Below are 19,880 nucleotides of genomic sequence, written 5' to 3'. Positions count from 1 at the left end.
TTTGGAGGTATGTTTTTAGAAAGTGTTGAGAAAAGACTCACCTCCCTTTACAATCTGACTCCCTTCTGCACCCCACATACTGTGTGATTCAGTAATGCAGGCTCTATTGCTGTTCCTTGAACAAGACATTCCACCTCCCTACTCTGGGCACTGTCTGTGCTTGTCCCCCATGCCTGGAATGCTCTACCTCCTCATTTTTATCTCTTGTTTTCCCTGGCTTTCTTTATGTCTCAGCCTAAAAAATCTTACCTTCTACAGGAAGTCTTTCCTAATCCTTCTTACTTCTAATGCCTTAACTCTGCTGATTACTTCCAATTTATCCAGTATATAGCTTGTTTGGACATTGTTGTTTGCATGTGGTTTCCTCCATTAAACTAGGAAGTCTGAGAGCAGGGACTTTTTTTTTTTTGCCTTTCCCCCCCCATTGTTTAGCACAGTGTCCAGCACATAGTAGGTACTTAATAAATGTTTATTAACTGACTGATTTCTGTTCCTGCAAACCTCTGAAGGTTCTGTTTTTCTTTGAGTTTGAGGCTCCTGAGACAGTTAAGGTCATTAGACTATCCATGATAGCTCCCTCTTTCTGGGGCATTTGGGGGATTAGAGATGCCCTGGTCTCATTGAAATTCTCTCCCTTCCCTTCCTAGTTGCTGGCATATTCCCAGATTGATTCCTGGCTTTGCACTCTCCCTCCATGTTCTACAAACAACCTCATAATGTCAGGAACTTTTCCCTTTCTTCCCCTACTTCCTTTTACTTTCTCACCAAATGTCTTGGTCTATCTCCTTGCCCTTGATAATGTAAATAATTAATCAACCTCTTGATTTTCTAGAGGTAGTCTGTTAATTTGATAAACTATGTGTAGGAACTAAAAATCTGGACTTCCCTTCCTCCCCCCTACCGGAGAGATTGGTGCTCAGGGAATACAAACTCATTTCAGTCTTAGCAGAAGCAAAATATAAGAAACCACTGCCAAAAAGATGGCGTATCTCCGCTAAAGAAAACTATTTTTTTGCATTGTTCACTATTTCATTATTAGCTCTTTTACGTAATACATGCTATGTTCTCCTCTTCCCTAGCACAGATGATTGAAGATCATACATACAGAACAAAAAAGAGAAATGGGGTGGCTGCAGTAGATTGAGGTTAGATATGGGAAGGGGAGAGACAGACACAGAGAGAGACAGAGAGACAGAGAGGGAGGGAGACAGACATACAGAGAGAGAGAGAGATAGAGACAGAGAGAAAGGGAGGGAGACAGACACAGAGACACAGAGACAGAGAGACAGAGGGAGAGAAAGGAAGAGAAAGAGAGAGAACTGAGTATCCATTGTGAAATACTGAAAGATATTTTTATAAATTCTATTTTAATTTTTGTTGCTATATTTACTGCTTTTTGCATGACCTTCATTTCCAAGCATGTCTCTCCTTCCTATCCAAAGAGTCATTTCTTATAACAAAATAATGTAAAAGAACAGAGCAGAAGATAGCTATTATATCATCTCTTCTCCAGGCTAAGCATTTCTGCTTTCTTCACCTTACCTCATGACATGGACTTGAATTCTTTCAACATCTTGGTCACACCTTCATGTAGAAATGTTTTCCCCCTCATTTTACACATGAGGAAATGAGATCAGAAAAATTTGGTATATATTGGCCCATAGACACAGAGTGAATGAAGCAAGGTGTTAAAAACAGGATTTGAGAGTCCATTGTCCTGACTCTGAAATCCAAGGCATTTTGACTACTCTTTACTGACTGACCTACCTTGAAAAAGTTGGATGGAAATATAAGGCAGTATATTATATGTCAGGTGAAGTGATAAAGTGAGTAAGTGCTGAAGTGTTCTTTGTGCCTGAGCTGTGGACTCTCTCATCTTGGAGGGCTGTAACCACGGGAGAAACTTCCCCAGACAGAGATGTTTAAGGAGTCTGGGGGAGGACAGCTTTGAGGTTTCATGTTTCTGCCACTCATGACTCTACCCCTTTAACTTGTTGGACAGTAGCCACAAGGAGATCCTGTCAGGAGAGTAGCATTTGGGAAAAGGATCAGCCTGGGGCTCAGTTCCAGAGAGGGAATAATCAATAGAAGCGGGAAGTGTGAGAGCATCACAGAGATGACTATTTTACAGCAGTCTTACTCAGCCTTCCCTCCCCCACTCTGAGCCTTTCCCCTAAGATCTCTTCTACAATGAGCCAGCAAAATGTTGAATAGGATGGGTAGGACCAGGTGCTCCACTGACAAGGATGGGAGTGGGGATGGGGGGGAGGGGCAAGATAGAGGGAGGCAGAGGGGAAGGGGGTAGGGACCAATATTTTCACATGGGTTGATGTGCTTTCAGAGGAGAGGGTCCAGTGGCACATGACAGTGATAAGTGCCAGGCTCATTTTTTATTTTAAACTCCTTATCCCTACTTGGCATGACTGTCAGTTTCACAATTGGGTGAGCAAACTCCCCTGAGTCTGAGAACCACATCAGCTCTACTTTTTGTTCTCTCCTCTGGTTGAGGAAAGAACAGAAGGCAGGGTATTTCTGACAACACCCTGTTCTTCTCCCAAGTCATCTTACATAATAATTATGCCTTCCTCTCTGTCCTGACTTTCCATTCTGTCTAACCTAAGTTCTCCTGCTATAGCCAAAGCCCAATTTTCTTTGTTCAGTCCTTGGGAGAGATGGAGACAAGTCTGTGATCACTTTCTTGTAGAATGACACTTCTAGCCTATTATTAATCATCTTTACCACTCCTCATTCCCCATCCCCAGCCTTTCTTTTTAAGGATAAAAGAAAGAACCTGATTCTAACCCCCTTCCTTTCATTCATTTTTTTTTCTTTCTGGGATTCATCCTACCTCTCCTTAAATACAGAATACCAAACTGGATTACTGGGATCCAAAGTGACTGAATAAATGACTGAATAAATGCTTGGAGCTAGATGGAAAGGCAGTTAGCTTGTAAGGATAGGGAGATTAAGAGGACATGAGGTATTAGGAGCTCAGGAAGAGCATAGAAGCATAGAGAAGCACCTTACAAACAGGGAGACCAAGGTGGAGGGAAATAACCTAGGGTTTGCAAGAGGGAGTAGTGGGGAATAGTCTAGTTAAGTTCAAGATGAGGACCAAAATTCAAAAAGAAGCAAATCTTGAGATTTAACCTCTCATAAAGTAAGAGCCTTCTCTTCAAAGTTTAAAGTTTCCTTCAGCTCCCCAGTCATCACAATGGCCAAATTGGCTCTCCATTGGCTATGTTTACTCTCCGTCATTCCCAGCCATGACTTGGGCCTTAGTTTTGGCTAGGGGTCAGAGGTAAAGAGATTCCAATTCTGAGGAGGAACTTGAAGTGAGAATGTGTTTTATTTGTCGGGTACTCAGAAGGAAGGGATGGTTTCTAGGACAAAGGCTCCAAGGTTGTCTTCTCAGGTGTTATAGAGGGAAAAGTTAATTCTGTAGTTGGTTTGGGATGGTTTGGGACAGAATAAGATTATCTGGAAGAGAATAGTAGAGAGTCCAACACAGGAAAGGGCATGAAGGCTGGAAGCCTAGGAAGTGGATTTGAGAAAACTCCCATTCCCATTTCTCCTCTCTCCCTCTTTCCTTTTCATCCCAGGAAGGGCCAAAGTCTCTGTATGGAACTGGTTGGATCGGCACTATTCTACAAAGTCTTATGCTCTTTACTCACACATAAGCAACTTGATGGCATCTTATTGATAGGTCATTTGTTCAAATGAATTCTCACTATTCCCAGCTTCCCCTTACTTTCTTCTCTCCTTTTACTACTTCCCCAGTGACTCCTCCCAGCCCATGTTCAAGGGCCCTTTACTTCCCTTCAAAGGCACAGATCTATGGGTCTAATTTTATATCCAGCTTGGTCTGATGACACTGTTTTGCCCCCACCCCCTATTCTCTTCTGACTGTCTGAAGGTTATTTATAGTTGGGCTAATTCTGGGAGACTTCTCCCTTCTCTCTGTCTTAGTCCTACTGTGTTGGGTGAGGTGACTTCCCAAATATTTGAACTTGGCAAGTCGGAAGATTCTTGGCATGAGCTTGAACCCTGGGATTTGGTGAAGCCAGCGGGTTGGAGTGGGGATGAGAGTAAATAGAAATCATGAAATTGCAAATCAGGGAAGTGGCGGTGGTACAGGAAATATTGGGAGGTGGTCCCATGCTCTAGGAGTTAGAGCTCTGGCCTGACATTCAGGAGACCTGGAAACCTGTTCTTAGAGCAATTAATCCATTCTCTTGGTTTCAGTGATGAAGAAGTTAAAATATGGTCCCTGATGAACATCCAGAGAAACCGAAGGAGACATAGAAGGGGGCAGTGATTAGAGTTAGAGAAGATACAGGAATAGAGGTGGAATCTTAGGAAAAGAGGTGGGAACAGGCAAAAATGAGAAAGAAAGAGAGGATATAGAGATGAAAACAAGAAAGATCATAGTAGTTACAGAGACAAGGGATAGAGGTAGAGAAAGAGGAGACAGAGCCAATCAGAAAGACAAAAGAAAGCGAAAAGGCAGACCAACCCATGGAAACATACCCGATGAGAGAGAGGGAACCCCAGAAAGGGAGGGAGGAGATTTGGTGCCTTCTAAATTGTTTCCTATCTCTTACTGGCCCTAGTGCTTAGCTGGAGTTATAAATAGCATGGAAGTTGGAAAATGTTCCCTGGTCTCTTTTCCCCACCCCTTTTCTTCTCCTGGCCTTTTCCAGAAGTGTGTGCTTGGGCCTTTGTCCCAATAGTGTAAAAGCGTGTGGAAGGATGGACATGCTGGTCCCATTTGGAATCCCTAGTCAGCCCGACCCAAGAGCCTTCCTGGAGTTAGCCTAGCACTCTGCACCTTTCCTCTCTCTGCCCTTGAATCCAAATGGACAGAGCCAGATGCTGAAGAGAGGGTAGAGAATGAAGGGAACAGACCCCAGTCCTCCCCCTTCTTAACCTTCTGCCTCCTTCTATGCTCATTTTCTCCACACTTTTAGTACCCCTTTTAAAAAAAAATCTTCCTTCTTTCACCCAGTGACTTTTCCCCTTCTGTCTGCTCAGCTTTCTCCCTTTCCACATTTCCTTTTCTTTTCCACATTTCATTTCTCCACATTTCCTTTTCCTTCCTATTTTCTTTCTTTCTTTTCCAGCCTGCCCATGTCCTTATCGCTTCCCTTCATTTTTCTTTTTCTTCTCCAGCCCCCCTAAAACTAGGAGGCAGAAGTTGTAGCCGATACAGCCTTTCCCCCGGGTTGGGTTCTTGTGAGGTAGGGGTGGTATGTGTGAGAGGGAGAGGGGGAAGCATGAATGCTAAGGTATCCGTTCACAAGCCAGGGTATTAGCCCAAATTATATTCAGGAGCAGAGGCTCCTCAGCCCTTTGCCTGTCTCACTCCGTGTCTATCTTCTCTTTGGTTTTTCTGAGCATCTCTTCCGTCCTCCTCCCTTCTCCTCTTCCCCAACCTCCTCTTTCCTTTCATTCTTCTTTCTTTCTCTCTGTTTCTCCTTCCCAAATTTGCCTAGTTCCCTTTCCCCTCTAATTTCCTCTCTTTCCCGCGGGTTCTTGCGCGCCGCCTCCACCCCAGGCCGGCAGCCACTGCACAGCTCTCACCAAGGGGAGGGTAGCGGGGAGGCCCGAGCCGCCGATGCTTTGTGTGGGGGTGGGATGGGGTGGGGTGGGGAAGGCGTGGCTGACTCCTGAAGGGGAACTGAAAGGGTCCCCTCTCACCCTGACTCCTTACCGGCTTCTTCCACCTGCTAGGACTGAGGGAGGAGCCAGGGGAGGGGCCAGGGGCGGTGCCCCCGGGGGATGGGACAGGAGTGGGAGACTGAGCCAGAGCTGAGCAGGTCAGCAGTCCGGGCTGAGGACCGAGAGCTGTTGGAGAAGGAGTCGCTGGATAAGGGAATGAGGGACAGAGAGTGCGGGAGGCGTACTTGAGAGGAGAGGGCGATCGGAAGACATCAGAAAAGAAATCAGAGGAGATCCTGGAAACAAGAGGGTTCAGCGCGGATCTAGGTCCTTGAAGAAGGGCTCGGCGGTCCGCGGTCCCCATGGCTGGAGCTCGCTCCCTGCGGTTCTGCTGCCTCTGGGGCTCCCTGTTCTTGGGGTGGCTGCTTTCAGGGTCCGATGCCTTCAACTTAGACGTGATGAGTGCGCTGCGCAAGGAGGGCGATCCTGGGAGCCTGTTTGGCTTCTCCGTGGCCCTGCATCAGCAGCTTCGGCCCCGTCCTCAGAGCTGGTGAGTCACTCACTTCTAGTGGTCTTAGGTTGCCCCCTGCCCTCAACCCATCTTTATCTCCCTACCTTCATTTCCCCCATCTGCTCCTGATCTTTCCCTCATACCTTAGCTCTTGTATTCTGCACAGAGCCCCACCCTCCTCTCCTATATCCCTACGATACCCAACTTCTGCATTATGTGAGGACTGGGAATTTGAAGTTTTGCTAATTAGCCTCCTGCCTTCCTCAGCCCTAAGAGTGGGTGTTATTCTAGTAGCAACCTTAATAGCATTAGGACCTGTTATTTGGGTTGACTCAGTAACTGACAGTACCCAGTCCTCACCAGAAAAGGTTCCATAAAGGGAGGAGACATACCATTCTCAGGCTGTTCCGACGAGGGGGAAGGGGCTGAGACTACTGTGGAAGGCGTGAAGGTTAGACACCAGAAATAACTTCCCAGCAGTCAGAGTAGTGAGAGATAGTCGTCTGGAGGGGAGGAAGGCTGATGGAGTCTCCTTTCCAGGAGTTTGGTTTTTTAATTTTTAATTTTTAAAAAATGAGATAGAGACCTGGCACCTCTGTTGGCAAGGGTAGGGCAGGCAGAGGGATGGAATGGGCTTTGGAAGCTATGATTCACTCTTCTAGCTGGGGGTGGGCAGAAGTCCAGGCAAACAGGGTCTCAAAAGAAGGAGCTATAAAAAAAGAATCCAAGTAATTTGAGCCTCAGCTTCCCTTTAGACCCCAGGAAGGATGCTGTGTTGCTGCTCCTTTCCCTCCTCTCACTCCAAACTCTTAGCATCATGGAATCTTATCTATGGGAAGGTTGGGGGTGGGAACGGGGTTGGTTTTGGATCGTTTAGGACCTGTTAAGAGTGCCTCCATTGGGTGCAGGGTGGACTCCTTCATAATTTATGTGTGCTATGGGTACTTCTTTAGCTACCTGTGTGAGTAGGGGTTATTTCATGAGGGATAAAGATAAGAAGGGGAAAAAAATCTGCCTGCACCAGCATCCTCCCTCCTTTCTCTTTTATGATGCTTGTTACTCTGATTACCCTAGGGCTGGGGTCTTAGCTTACCCCAACTCACCACTCCAGAGCCTCCCCCAAGTCATATTGAGTCCATTACTTCGATCAGTGCCAGCCCCCTGGGATTTCCTCCCCCTTGTCAATCAATCTTTCTGGAAGGGGCTGGGGCAGTAGTACCAGGAGATGCTGCCATTTCATCCTCTTTTTTTTTTCTTTCTTAAAGAGAGAGAGCTAGTTTCTATCTCTTTCTTTGCTCCCTGTCAAATGAGAGTAGGTTGTGGTCCCAGGGGTCCCTAAAGATCTTATAAGGGTGTGTGTGTGTGTGTGTGTGTGTGTGTGTGTGTGTGAAGAGTAGCTGTCCTCTTTTGGAGTCCCTCCCATCCTCCAGCATGGAGCCCTCTGCCAGATTCCCAAGTCTTCCAGACTTGGAGGCCTTTTTAGGACATGATGAACGCTGTTATTTCGAGGGAAATTCTAAGTTATTTTTACCGGCTTAGTTTCCCCCCACCCCATCCCAGCTTTCCTAGCCCCTTCTCCCCCCTCCCCCATTGCCATTCTGAGGACTGATTTAGAAGGTAGAGCCTAATCCTCTCTCCTGGGGTATGCTGGGCCTGGGTGGGGGGGACTTTGGTGGATGAGCATACACTGCCAGGGTCATCTCTACTACTCTTCTGCTTAAGCTGCAGGGCCCCTTCCTCATTCTAGAATGACAGAAAGATCTGTACAGGGGAGGTTTCTAGACCTATTGTTGAGGGGAAAGATAGGAAGACACTAAAAATTCTTCCTGTTGTAGTTTCAGCCTTGCTGTTCTTCTCTATGCACCCCAAATATCCTCTCCTTCCCTCTCTCTCTAAATTAGGGAAAAAAAAAACTGCCCAGCACTTTATAGGGATGCCTGGTCTGAGAGATGCTCACAGAAGAATGCTCTAGACTGAAGCTCTTGGACTAGGAGACCCCCTTACACAGACCAAGACAATTCTTAGATTGAGAAAATCTAGAGAGAAACCCCCCATAGAGGGAAGCACTCTAAGACTAAGAGAACCTGCAGAGATATCCCACCAAAGGGAGCCCCCAGGCTGATAGAATTCCTAGACTGAGAGACCTTACAGAGGAGACTTGACAGAGGAAACCCACAGGAGAGACCTCCTAGAGGGGAGCCCCCCAGACCAAGAAAATCCTTGGATTGAGAGAACCTATGGAGAAGACCCCACAGAGGGAAGCCTCTCAGACCAAGAAAATCCTTAGATTGAGAGAACCTACATAGAGACTCCACAAAGGGAACCCCCTTGGACTGATGGAACCTTTAGCGTGGGAAATCCTACAGAGGAGATTTCACAGAAGAAACCCCTTATACTGAGAGCATCCATAGAGGAGACCCCCTAGAGGAGGGTACCCTAGATTGAGAGAACCTTTAGACTGAGAGAACTCATAGAGGAGACCCCAAAGAAGGAAGTCCTCACCAGCCTGAGAGATCTCATAGTATTTCCTCCAGCAGAATCCACAGAGGAAGTCTCAGGAGAATCTCCCCCAGACTGAGTGACCCCCATATAGGAGGTACCCTAAGCATGAGAATTCCCAAAAAGATACTTCTCTTTTTCTTCCTCCCCTCCCCCCCAGGGAGAGACCTGGGTCCAGTGGGACCTATCAATCCAGGCCCCTCTGTGGTGGTGTCCTGGAGGAATGTAGGGTGACATGGACAAAGGTTCCCAAGTTCATGCTGCCCCTGACCTTCCTATCCTTCCCAAATGCTGAGAATATTTCTTTCCTTTTTTTTCTCCTGGCAGTGGCTGCCACTGCAGCTACTATCCCATCCAGAGTCTGGAGTGAGCCAGGGACTGGGGAATTCGTGAGCTTGGAGCTGACAAGAGCCCAGAAAGCCTGAGTCAAGATCAGGGAGTGAGGAGGGGAGGGTTGCCAAGGAAGGTGAGAGAAGGTTGAGGCCCAAGTTTTTGTCTGTCTGTGCCTGTGTCCTTGGAAGAGTCTCTTCTCCATTTCTCAGACTCCTCCCTTTTCCTTTTCTCCCATGGGGCTGGGCCCATCTGTACACTTAGTTTTTCTGTCCCCAGAGGAGCTGGAGGGAAAGACTTTCTCCAGCCCCTTCCACACAACCCTGACCCTCTGCAAATCAGGGCTCAGCATGTGTGTGCAGCGGATGGGCTCTCAGGTGTTTGCTGGGTGCATTTGGAGGCTATCCTGAGGCTGCTGAGACTTTCATCTCTCTTAACTTGACCATGGGTCTGTCCATCCATCCATTCCACAAATGTATACTGAGCACTTACTGTGTGCAAAGTACTGTGCTAAAAGCTGCAAGCAATACAAAGCCTGAGCCTTATATGTAAAGTGTGTCTGAGCCATCAAGCACCGTATAAATGCTAATCATCACTGTTCTGGTGTCAGTGTTCTGAACACTGGAGGGGCTGTCGGTCTCTGTGCTCACGTACCCACTGACACAGAGCCACACTGTTCTTCAGGGATGTTCCCAGGGCCCCCTTGGATGGAAGTGTTGGACTGGCTCCCTTAAAAGTTTTACTGCCCCGTCCAGGGGTCTTAAAGGTATAGGCTTCTACAGGTTGACAGCTCCGGAATTATCTACCCTTTCCTCCTGCACCCCTGAAGTGACAGTGTCTTCTCTCCAGCTTACCATTGCCACTGGCTTTGCTTCTTGAAAGGGGGAGTGAGTGAATGGTTAATGATTACTGTTGGTAGGGGAGGTGGAGCAAGGAGTCAGAAGACCCTAAGAGGGTTGAAGAAAACTGTTTGCCTCCAATCCTGCCTTCGTCCTGAGTCCTGGAAGGTTTATGTGGCTAAATGGGCATATTTTATTTTTCCCTCTCAATCTCTCCTCAGCTCCCAAGCCCACCCCTACACTCCCACTCTTGGCCTCTTTGCTACTTTGCCCCAGGGGGCTCAGTCATCCTCCATTCCCAGCATAACTCACCCTTGGGGCCAGAGCCTTGGCTGTGACTATGGAAAATTGTTGGGCCAAAAAAATTGTAGCTGGGAAAGTGGGAGTGGTGGTGGTGGAAAGGTTGAGGGTAGAAGGAAGGAGGGGAAATGGGGAGATGATGAAAGGGGCCAGAGAAAGAATGGGGAAAGGGATAAGGGAAAATAGGGAGAGTATAGAGGGATGTGAAAAGGGAATTGTGTTAGAATGGGAGTGAGGAGGAAGCAGAATAGAGAGGAAGAACCATTGGAATGAGGAGGAGAGTGAGAGAAGAGTGGAGGCTGGAGAATGGACTTTAGAGAGAGACAGGGAAACCATTCTGATTCTTTCCTCCCTTCACCCTGAGCCTAACTCTAAACAGTAGAGATGACTGGTAGAATCCTGGGGAATTGGGGGATGGTGGTCATTCCTGCTATGACCAGCAGGGATAGCAGGACTAAAATGAACCTCCTGAAATGGGGCATCCAGACCGCCTCTCCATGCCAGCTGTGGTCACCTGTTCCCTTCACCCCCAGCATTCTTGGCATCTGATAGGGAACAAATTAGGTCAGAGAGAGGGGGCAAACTTGGCAAAGGAGCTCTGGACTGTGGAGGGGGTGGGGCATTTAGGAACAGGTGCTGGGAATAAGCGGTTTTTTCAAATTAACAATAATAAGCAGAGAGGAAACACATGTTCTGTGGCCTTTGAATGGAGATATTTGTGGGGGAATCTGCTGTGGTAAGAGTTGCGGACAACTCTGGTGTTTTCTGGGACATCTGTATGTCTAGAGGAGGTTAGGTGGTGAAGTGAATCCAGCTTCATACATTTGCTAATTGTGTCCTTGGGTCAGTCATTTAACCTCTGCCTTCTTCTGGTTCCTCATCTGTAAAATGGCACCCACCACTCAGGGCTGTGGTAAGGATTCAATGTCTATGCAAAACTTAAAGTGTTCCATAAATGATAACTGTTGTTATTGTTTTTATTACATAGAGGGAAACTAAGGCACAAGGGACTTCTGAGGCAGGAGTGTCTGAGGAGGGATTTGAATCCAGGTCCTTTGACTCTAGATCCAGTGCTCAGTTGTGCTCAATGTCAGGATGCCACCTGGCGTCCAAGGGCCTCTCAGCCTGGACATTCCTTCTATACAGAGTTGTCAGGAGGATAAATAAGTCTTGGAGGAGAATGAGACTCTTCTAACTCCCTCCCTTCCTTCCTCCCATTCTACAGGCTTCTGGTAGGTGCCCCCCAAGCTGTAGCCCTCCCAGGACAGGCGGCTAACCGCACTGGAGGTCTTTACGCCTGTCCTCTGACCAGCGATGAGAATGATTGCTACCGAGTGGACATTGACCAAGGAGGTTTGAGACTGGGAGGGCACCTAGGTTGGACGGGGAAGGGAGGAGAGTAGGAATATTGAGCTTGACTTTTCTCCCCTCACTCTCTGCTGTCCTTTCTACAGCTCAAGTGCAGAAGGAGAGCAAAGAAAACCAGTGGCTGGGAGTCAGCCTTAGGAGCCAGGGCCCTGGGGGCAAAGTTGTGGTGAGTGTTTACTGCGTGTGAGTGGGTGTTCATTCATTCTGCAAGTGTTCTCTGAGCTTTGACTTAACACTGTATTGGGCTATTTCTTATACAAAGAAGTCTCTTGGCGCTTAAGAAATTGATTATCTATTGGTAGGACATTTATTAAGTGCTCAGTATAGTAAAGTACTATCCTGCGTGCTGGAGATACAAAGACAAATGTACTCCACCCTTGCCCTGAAGGATCTTACTTTCTTCTTTTTGGAATACAGGGTCAATGCAAGAGATAAAACATGAGAAACGCTGGAATACTTTGAATTTTTGATAATAGTCCTAGCTAAGGGCTACCATTTATACTGAGAGCTTTACTGCAGTCCTGTGAGGGAGGTGCTGTTATTATTCTCGCTTTACAGAAGAGGACACTAAGGCTAAGTGAGGATCCTGAGATAAGAGGTTAAGTGACTGGCTCAGGGTCACATAGGTAGTAAGTTTCTAAGTCAGTATTTGAACTACTGTCTTCCTGGCTCCAAATCTATCACTCTATTAATTGTACCACCTAGCTGAGTTTTTATTTTTATATTAATTTTTAAAAATTAATTTATTTGTTTTCAATTTTCAGCAATCACTTCTATAAGTCTTAATTTTTCTCCCCTTTCACCCCCCACCCTTCTCAAGATAGCATGCAGTCTTATATGGGTTCTACACATACATTCTTATTAAACACACTTTCACGTCAGTTATGTTACATAGAAGAATTAAAATGAATGGGAGAAACCATGAGAAAAACCAAACCAAACCAAAACGTAACACAAGAGAAAATAGTCTACTTCAGTCTGTGTTCTGATTCCATAGTTCTTTCTCTGGATGTGGATGGCGCTTTGCCTCAAGAGTCCTTTGGGAATGTTTTAGGTCCTTGCATTGCTGTGAAAGGCTAAGTCTATCAGAAGCAGTCCTTGCACACTGTTGCTGTTACTGTGGACAGTGTTGTCCTGGTTCTGCTCATTTCACTCTAGCTGAATTTTTAAAGAATATATGATGAGATGTGGGAGTTTTCTCCACTATTCCACTATGGATATTTTAGACATTTGTTCTTTGTGAGTTGTCAAGGTGGGGGAAAAAAATCCTAACCTCCTGGCCCACTTTCTCATGTTGAGCCTTTCCAAACTTAGCTAGGCTGGTGCCCTGTTGACAGACAGCCTGCCCTGATGACTACATTGTGAATCCTTCCAGCTTGGAGGACCTGGCAGAGACTCCACTTTGCTGATGGCATCCAAGGATCATATCAATGCCAGGGGGAAGCAATGAAATTGGGCTTTAGTGGAGGAGGGGTGAGAAAAGTTAACTAAAAGTACTAAAATTTTGTCATGGTACCAGATCATTTATTAATTCAACAAGCGTTTACTGATCATCTAGTATATGCAAAGTACTGTTCTGAACTCTGGGACTTCAGGGGGTACTGCCCTCAAGGATCCTACTTTGTTCTCTGGCAAACAGCAACACCACCAGGTGAGATATGGTTTATGGATGAATAAGGGGCAGTAAATTACAAGAGAAGGACAGAAAAGGATGGATTTGTCCTGGAAGGTTTCATGAAGGAGATTAGAGGACACGAAAGAACCTGGAAGGATGAGTATGATTTACAAAAGCAGAGAAAAGGGGATAGGAATGATTCAGAGGCAGGTCTTCCTGCATTCATTTATTCATTCTCTCCCCTGCCCTATCGATTTTCCTAAAGCACAAGTCTGATTGTGCCGTTCTAATGTTCAAAAAGCTTTAGTACATCTCTATTGTCTTTGGAATAAAGTACAAACTCCTGGCATTTTAAGTCTTTTTATAATCTGGTTCCAGTCCATTTTTTTTCCCAGGCTGATTACATATAACCACTTCTCAATTCACTCTATGAAGTAGACAGGTTAGCCTATTTTTTTTTTCTCTTTTACAAGATATTTCCTACCTCCATGCCTTTGTACAGGTTATCTGTCTTCCATGCCTAGGACTTCACCCCTGCCTCTGTCTTATAAACCTTTTAAGGCTTAGTTCAAATGCTACCTGCTTCAAAGTGTTTTTCCTAATCCATCCTCACCCCCAATCAGTACATATTTATTTTGTAAGTATACTGTATTTACTTATCTGTGAACATGTTGTATTAACCTAGTAAGATGTAAACTCCCTGAAGGGCAGGTACTGTCTCCCTTTTGTATTTGTATCTCCAGCACTGCCTTGCACATTAGCACACTTTTTAAATACTTAGTGATCAGCTGAACTAGGTAACTTCCCTTCCATCTCTGAATCTCTGACTTCTGTATGATTACTGACAGCATGAACTAAGTCTTAAGCTGCATGTGTGTGTATCTAGATCGTGTTGGGGTTTGATCATGTGGTTTTTTTTTTTGCGCATGTGGACACCTGGGGCAGTGTGGAACATGTAAGCCTCTGAGATGGTATGGTCTTATGTGCATGCAAATACCTCAGATATGCATGATACGTGGCTATGTGTCACAAGGTGGGCCAGGGCATGTAGTACTGGTAAGGATGTAGCTTGTGTCCAGTTTTTGGTTGGCACTTCAGTATGTGTTGGTATGAGAAGGTCCTGTCTGTATCCATGTACCTTTGGCAGTGGTGGCATGTGAGGAACCTTGACACCTTTGACTCCCCATATCCTGTAGACCTGTGCCCACTTGTATGAGGCAAGGCAGCGCGTGGCCCAGACTTTGGAGACTCGGGATGTAATTGGCCGATGCTTTGTGCTGAGTGAGGACCTGACAATTCGGGATGAGCTGGATGGAGGGGATTGGAAATTCTGCGAGGGGCGTCCCCAGGGCCACGACCAGTTTGGGTTCTGTCAGCAGGGAACCTCAGCTGCTTTTTCCCCTGACAACCATTACCTCCTCTTTGGGGCACCTGGCACCTACAATTGGAAAGGTGAGTCTCTCCTTACGGAGGGTGTAGAATGGGATGCAAGCTGTCTCCAATCTCCCTCTTCTAACCATTTCTCCTACCTTTGGGATCTTGGGATGCCTGCACCCCTCACTGCTCTAGAGATAGAGCCAAGGGCCCGTCAACCCAGTATGTACACAATCATGTGTCCTGGTGGCATGGGCCACATGTGTGTGCATATATACCCTACTAGGCCAGCACATGTATGAACATGTGATGTGTCCTCCTCTGTTCAAGTACACACATGAATAAATATCCCAGCATGATCACCTGAATGCATGGATAGGTCCACTTGAGGTCAGACACATGCACATTCCAGCATCCGAAATGCATGAGCACTGCAGCCCGTGCTCTCACATAGAGCCCACACCTCTGCACGCTGCTCCTGGCTGAGCTGACACCTGGTGAGTGCAGTGCTGAGTTTGGAAGGTTTTAGGAGGCTTGGGGCTGAGGGTGGTTGGGTGATTGAGGGGAGTTGTTTGATTTACTCAGGGTTCAGACGGAGTGACTCCTTCCCCTGGCACTAAATGGGAATGTTGTTACAGGCACTGCCCGGGTGGAACTCTGTGCCCAGGGCTCCATGGACCTGGCCCACTTGGACGACGGGCCCTACGAGGCGGGGGGAGAAAAGGAGCAGGACCCCCGCCTTATCCCTGTCCCTGCCAACAGCTACTTTGGTATGGGGCTCTCCAGCCCGGGGCTGCTCTAACCCTTTGCTTTCCTTTCTCTTCCTCCCCTCCATACTCCCCTCCCTCTGTCTCTATACTGGTCTCTCTCTTTTGTCTTTTCCTGTCCTTGGTTTTATATTTCTCTTTCTGTTACCCCTTCTCTCATTTTCTATCTTCCTTTACCTTGTCTCTTGGTCTGTCTATCTCTCCATCCCTCATCCCCATACTGATGTCCCTCCCCCCACCTCTGGATGTCTCCTCTCCTCCTCTCCCTGGTGTTTTCCCCTCTCACTCCTCCTCTCGCAGGGTTACTCTTTATGACCAACATTGATAGCTCAGATCCTGATCAGCTGGTGTATAAAACCCTGGAACCCGCTGACCGGCTCACGGGATCAGCTGGAGACTTGGCCCTCAATAGCTACTTAGGTTTGTAAGCCCCTCACCCCACCCATCTGTTGGTCCATTGAGGTCTTCACCTATAGGATTCCTTTTTTCTCCTGGGTGACACTGGTCTTCTCTCCTTTCTCCCTGTTTACTAAGGTGATGCCAACTTTGGGTTCTGAGACAGAAATGAAGCTGGTGGGGGTGTGTGGGCATTTGGAGAAGACAAGACTGAGGGGGGAAATGGAGACTCAGGAACTCTATAGGCATATCCAAGAGGGGAGAACTACCATTCCCTATTCCTGCTATGAACAGAACCAGGGTCATGATTATAGTAGGTTGGGGGAGGGTTAGCCATCACGGGGGACTCTCTGTTGATCTGGGACACTCAAAGATGTATGGAGAGGGGGTGGGCATCTCATTCCTTAGAGGTCACAAGAAAGTTCTTCTGCCCCAGGGTAAGGGGGAGAAGGGAGAAAGGAAAAAAAATGTGGTCAAATCAGCCTGGGTGTTGGTAAGTTATTGTTTCTGTTTTACCCTCACATCTCCTCCTGTGGGGAGAGAATGAGGCTTGAGAGCTGTGGGAGTGGAGGGAGGTTTGCCTAATGGCCTCTCACTCTGTGGAGGGTTTATTGCTCTGGGTGATAGAAGGAAGAATGGGGGGGTGGGTGTCAGGAAAGATAAAGTACTGAGGAATACTCAGACTTCGTGGAGTCTGGGGCACTGTATGGAATGGGGAGAAGGCTTTTCTTCCCCTACCCATCTAAAAATTGGGGTGGGACTAACTCCTCTGCCCCTCCCCCCATGTACTTTTTCTACTGCCTGCTCTGTTTGGCCTTGTGGAATCTGGGTTTTCTGGAAGCCTTAGGGTGTCCCCATCCTATGCACTGTGATGTTTCTCTCCCCCCCCCCCCCATGCAGTTGCAGGCAGCCCTGAGTCCCACTTCTCCTGCCTTTTAGGGTTGGGGAGAGATAGTGTGTGGCTGTACTCTTGTGTTTGGAGGAGGGATGGGGAGACAGATCTAGGAAAGAAGCCTGGGAGCAGTGGGTGGGCCACCGCTCCTCTGGTGTTTCCTGACTTCCAGTATTGAGAAATGCATGGAGGTGGGGGATAGTGGAGTGCTTATCTGTCAGCTTTTCTCCTGCTTCTGATTCCTCTCCCCAGGCTTTTCCATTGACTCGGGGAAGGGGCTGATGAGGGCAGATGAGCTGAGCTTTGTGGCAGGGGCCCCGAGGGCCAACCACACCGGTGCTGTGGTGATTCTTCGAAGGGACAGTGCTAGCCGTCTGGTGCCCGAGGCTGTGCTGCCTGGGGATCGCCTGACATCTGCCTTTGGCTATTCACTAGCTGTGGCTGACCTCAACAATGATGGGTAAGACGGGCCAGTATGAGGGGCACTGCCAGAGTTAGCCTGGAGGGCTTCAAGTACCCGCATCTCACCACTGGCACTGGGAAAGCAGGCTCTTGGATTTTAGTTAACTCGTAATGGTTTAAGGGCAGGGAAAGTTTGAAGAGTTAACTGGAAAGGGTTCAGGGTCCAGGACCCTATTCTGACTGCTATTGTCTTATTTTTGATTATTGTTGGGTGGTGTTGGGTAATTTCTTTGCTCTGGCCACTTTCTCCTAGACTGGGGAAGGTTCTGGGCAGGGTTTTCCAAACTTGACCCTCTCTTCTCTGTCCTTTCCCAGCTGGGCAGATTTGATGGTGGGTGCTCCCTATTTCTTTGAGCGCCAGGAGGAGCTGGGGGGTGCTGTGTATGTATACGTGAACCAGGCAGGGCGCTGGGCAGGGGTTTCTCCCCTTCGGCTCTTTGGATCTCCTGGTTCTATGTTTGGGGTCAGTGTGGTCACCCTGGGGGACCTCAACCAGGATGGTTTTCCAGGTAGGTCTGTGAGTGATCAGAGTGACATAATAGAATAAAGAGACTAGAGGGAGGGAGGATGGGCTGGGGTTAGGGGAAGAGAGAGACTCAAGTTGGGTCAGGGAAGTTTGGGAGCCTAGACTATCTTTCCTGCCTGAGCCTCCCCATCCCTGCTTGTTTCTCTCAGATATAGCAGTAGGTGCCCCCTTTGATGGACAAGGGAAGGTCTTCATCTATCATGGGAGCAGCCTGGGGGTTGTCCCCAAACCTGCTCAGGTGAGGCTGGATTGGCCAGAGGAATGAGGATCAGGCATCAGAGGGAGGGGTGAGGGTGCATGGAGGCTTGAAAGAAGTGCAAAGAGGTTACTGGAGGAGTTTTGAAAAGATGGGAGGCTGAAGCAAAGATGGTATTCTATCTTTGGTTCCCAGGTTCTGGAAGGTGAGACCGTGGGTATAGAGAGCTTTGGTTATTCACTGTCCGGGGGCCTGGATGTGGATGGGAATGATTATCCTGACCTGTTGGTGGGGTCACTGGCTGATACTGTTGCACTCTTCAGGTAAGGGTCTGACCATATCTCTGATTCCTGACATGGGTCCTGATCCCACTGTCTCCCATCCCACTCTTCCTTTTTTTAAAAATTTTTTTCAATTATCAGTAATTCATTTTTTTCAATTATCAGTAATTCATTTTTGATTCTTCCCACCTTTTCTCCCCAGTGGGGAAAGAAAAAGAAAAAAACCCCTTGTAACCAATAAGCTTAGCTAAATAAAATAGATGCCCGTTTTGGCACTGTCCATTGCCACTCTGTCTAGAGGTTGGTAGCATGGTGCATCATCAGGCCTCTGGAATCACTATTGATTATTGTGTTGACTAGAATTCTTAAGTCTTTCAAAATTATAGTTTTTTACATTGTTGATAGTGCAGTATAAATTATTCTCCTGGCTCTTCTCACTTTACATCTATCCATAGAAATCTGCTCAAATTTCTCTGAAACCACTTCTTTAATTTTTTAAAAAAATATTTTTATTTATTTCTTTAAATATTTCCAATTATGTATAAAAATGTTTAATATCTATTTAAATTTTTTTGAGGTCCATGTTCACTCATCCCTATCTAGTCCTTCTTGAGAAGGCAAGCAATTTGTTATAGATTATACATGTGAAGTCATGTAAAACATATTTCCACATTAGCCATGTTGCAAAAGAAAACAGACAAAAAATAAAGTAAGAAAAATAAAGAAAGTGAAAAAGTATACTTTGATCTGCATTCGGAGTTCATCAGTTCTGAGTTAGCAGTTTTCATCATTGGAATTATCTTGGATCATTGTCTTGGTCTGAGTAGCTAAGTTGATCATCTTTCCAATATTACTGTTACCATGTAAATGTTCTCCTGGTTCTGCTCACTTCACTTTGCATGAGTTCATGTAAGTCTTCCCAGATTTTTCTGAAACCATCTTGCTTGTCATTTCATATAGCACAAAAATATTCTGTCTTAGTCATATACTTTTACTTGTTCAGCCATTGCCCAATTCATGGGCACACCCTCAATTTCCAATTCTTTGCTACCACGAAAAGAAGCCTATAAGTATTTTTGTACATTTAGGTCCTTTTCCCTTTTCTTTAATTTCTTTGGGATACAGACTGAGTAGTAGTATTGTTGGGTCAAAGGGTATAAGCAATTTTATAGCTGTTTGGGCACAGTTCCAAATTATTCTATAGAATGTCTGGATCAATTCACAATTTGGACCAATTCATAATTCACAACTCCACCCACAGCTCATTAGTGTCCCAATTTCCCATATCCCCTCCAATATTTTTCATTTTCCTTTTCAGTCCTATTAGCCAATCTGATAGCTGTGAAGTAGTACCTTAAAATTGTTTTAATTTGCATTTCTCTAATTAATAGTGATTTAGAGAATTTTTTCATATGACCATATATAGCTTTGATTTCTTGTGAAAACTGCCTGTTTATATCCTTGAGCATTTATCAATTAGGGAATGACTTGTATTCTTATAAATTTGACTCAGTTCTCTATATATTTTAAAAGTGAGGTCTTCATTAGAGAAACTTGATGTAAAAATGTCTGCCCAGTTTCCCGCTTTGTTTCTAATCTTGGCTTCATTGGGTTTGTTTATGCAAACCCCTATTTTATTTAATGTAATTAAAATGATTCATTTTACTTCCTGTGATCTTCTTTATCTCGTTTGGTCACAAATTCTTCTTTTATCCATAGATCGGACAGGGAAAATTTTCCATGTTCCCCTAATTTGCTGTTGATATTACCCTTTATGTCTAAATCATGTACCCATTTTGACCTTATCTTGCCATATGGTGTGAGATATTGATCTATACCTAGTTTCTGCCAAATTGTTTTCCA

General features: G+C 46.2%; 1 protein-coding gene across 3 annotated transcripts in view; it reads left to right on the top strand.

Annotated features, from left to right (window-relative positions):
- The first annotated feature begins 5,760 nt into the window (after positions 1-5,760).
- The window catches only part of ITGA7 (integrin subunit alpha 7), a 33,224-nt gene continuing 19,104 nt past the window's right edge, over positions 5,761-19,880 (top strand). Inside the window, exons 1-10 of one of the 3 annotated variants that reach the window (XM_072654945.1) lie at positions 5,761-6,211; positions 11,366-11,493; positions 11,595-11,674; positions 14,320-14,575; positions 15,136-15,267; positions 15,565-15,684; positions 16,805-17,012; positions 17,330-17,523; positions 17,690-17,778; positions 17,932-18,059. In XM_072654945.1, the coding sequence (XP_072511046.1) occupies positions 6,024-6,211; positions 11,366-11,493; positions 11,595-11,674; positions 14,320-14,575; positions 15,136-15,267; positions 15,565-15,684; positions 16,805-17,012; positions 17,330-17,523; positions 17,690-17,778; positions 17,932-18,059 (1,523 nt within the window). In that variant the 5' untranslated portion in view covers positions 5,761-6,023. The remainder of the gene's footprint in view (positions 6,212-11,365; positions 11,494-11,594; positions 11,675-14,319; positions 14,576-15,135; positions 15,268-15,564; positions 15,685-16,804; positions 17,013-17,329; positions 17,524-17,689; positions 17,779-17,931; positions 18,060-19,880) is intronic. The other 2 variants (XM_072654944.1, XM_072654943.1) reach the window with 2 other exon arrangements.

This window comes from Notamacropus eugenii, chromosome 3 (assembly GCF_028372415.1).
Source record: "Notamacropus eugenii isolate mMacEug1 chromosome 3, mMacEug1.pri_v2, whole genome shotgun sequence".
Lineage (NCBI taxonomy): Eukaryota > Metazoa > Chordata > Mammalia > Diprotodontia > Macropodidae > Notamacropus > Notamacropus eugenii.
This window is presented reverse-complemented; position numbering and strand designations above follow the sequence as displayed.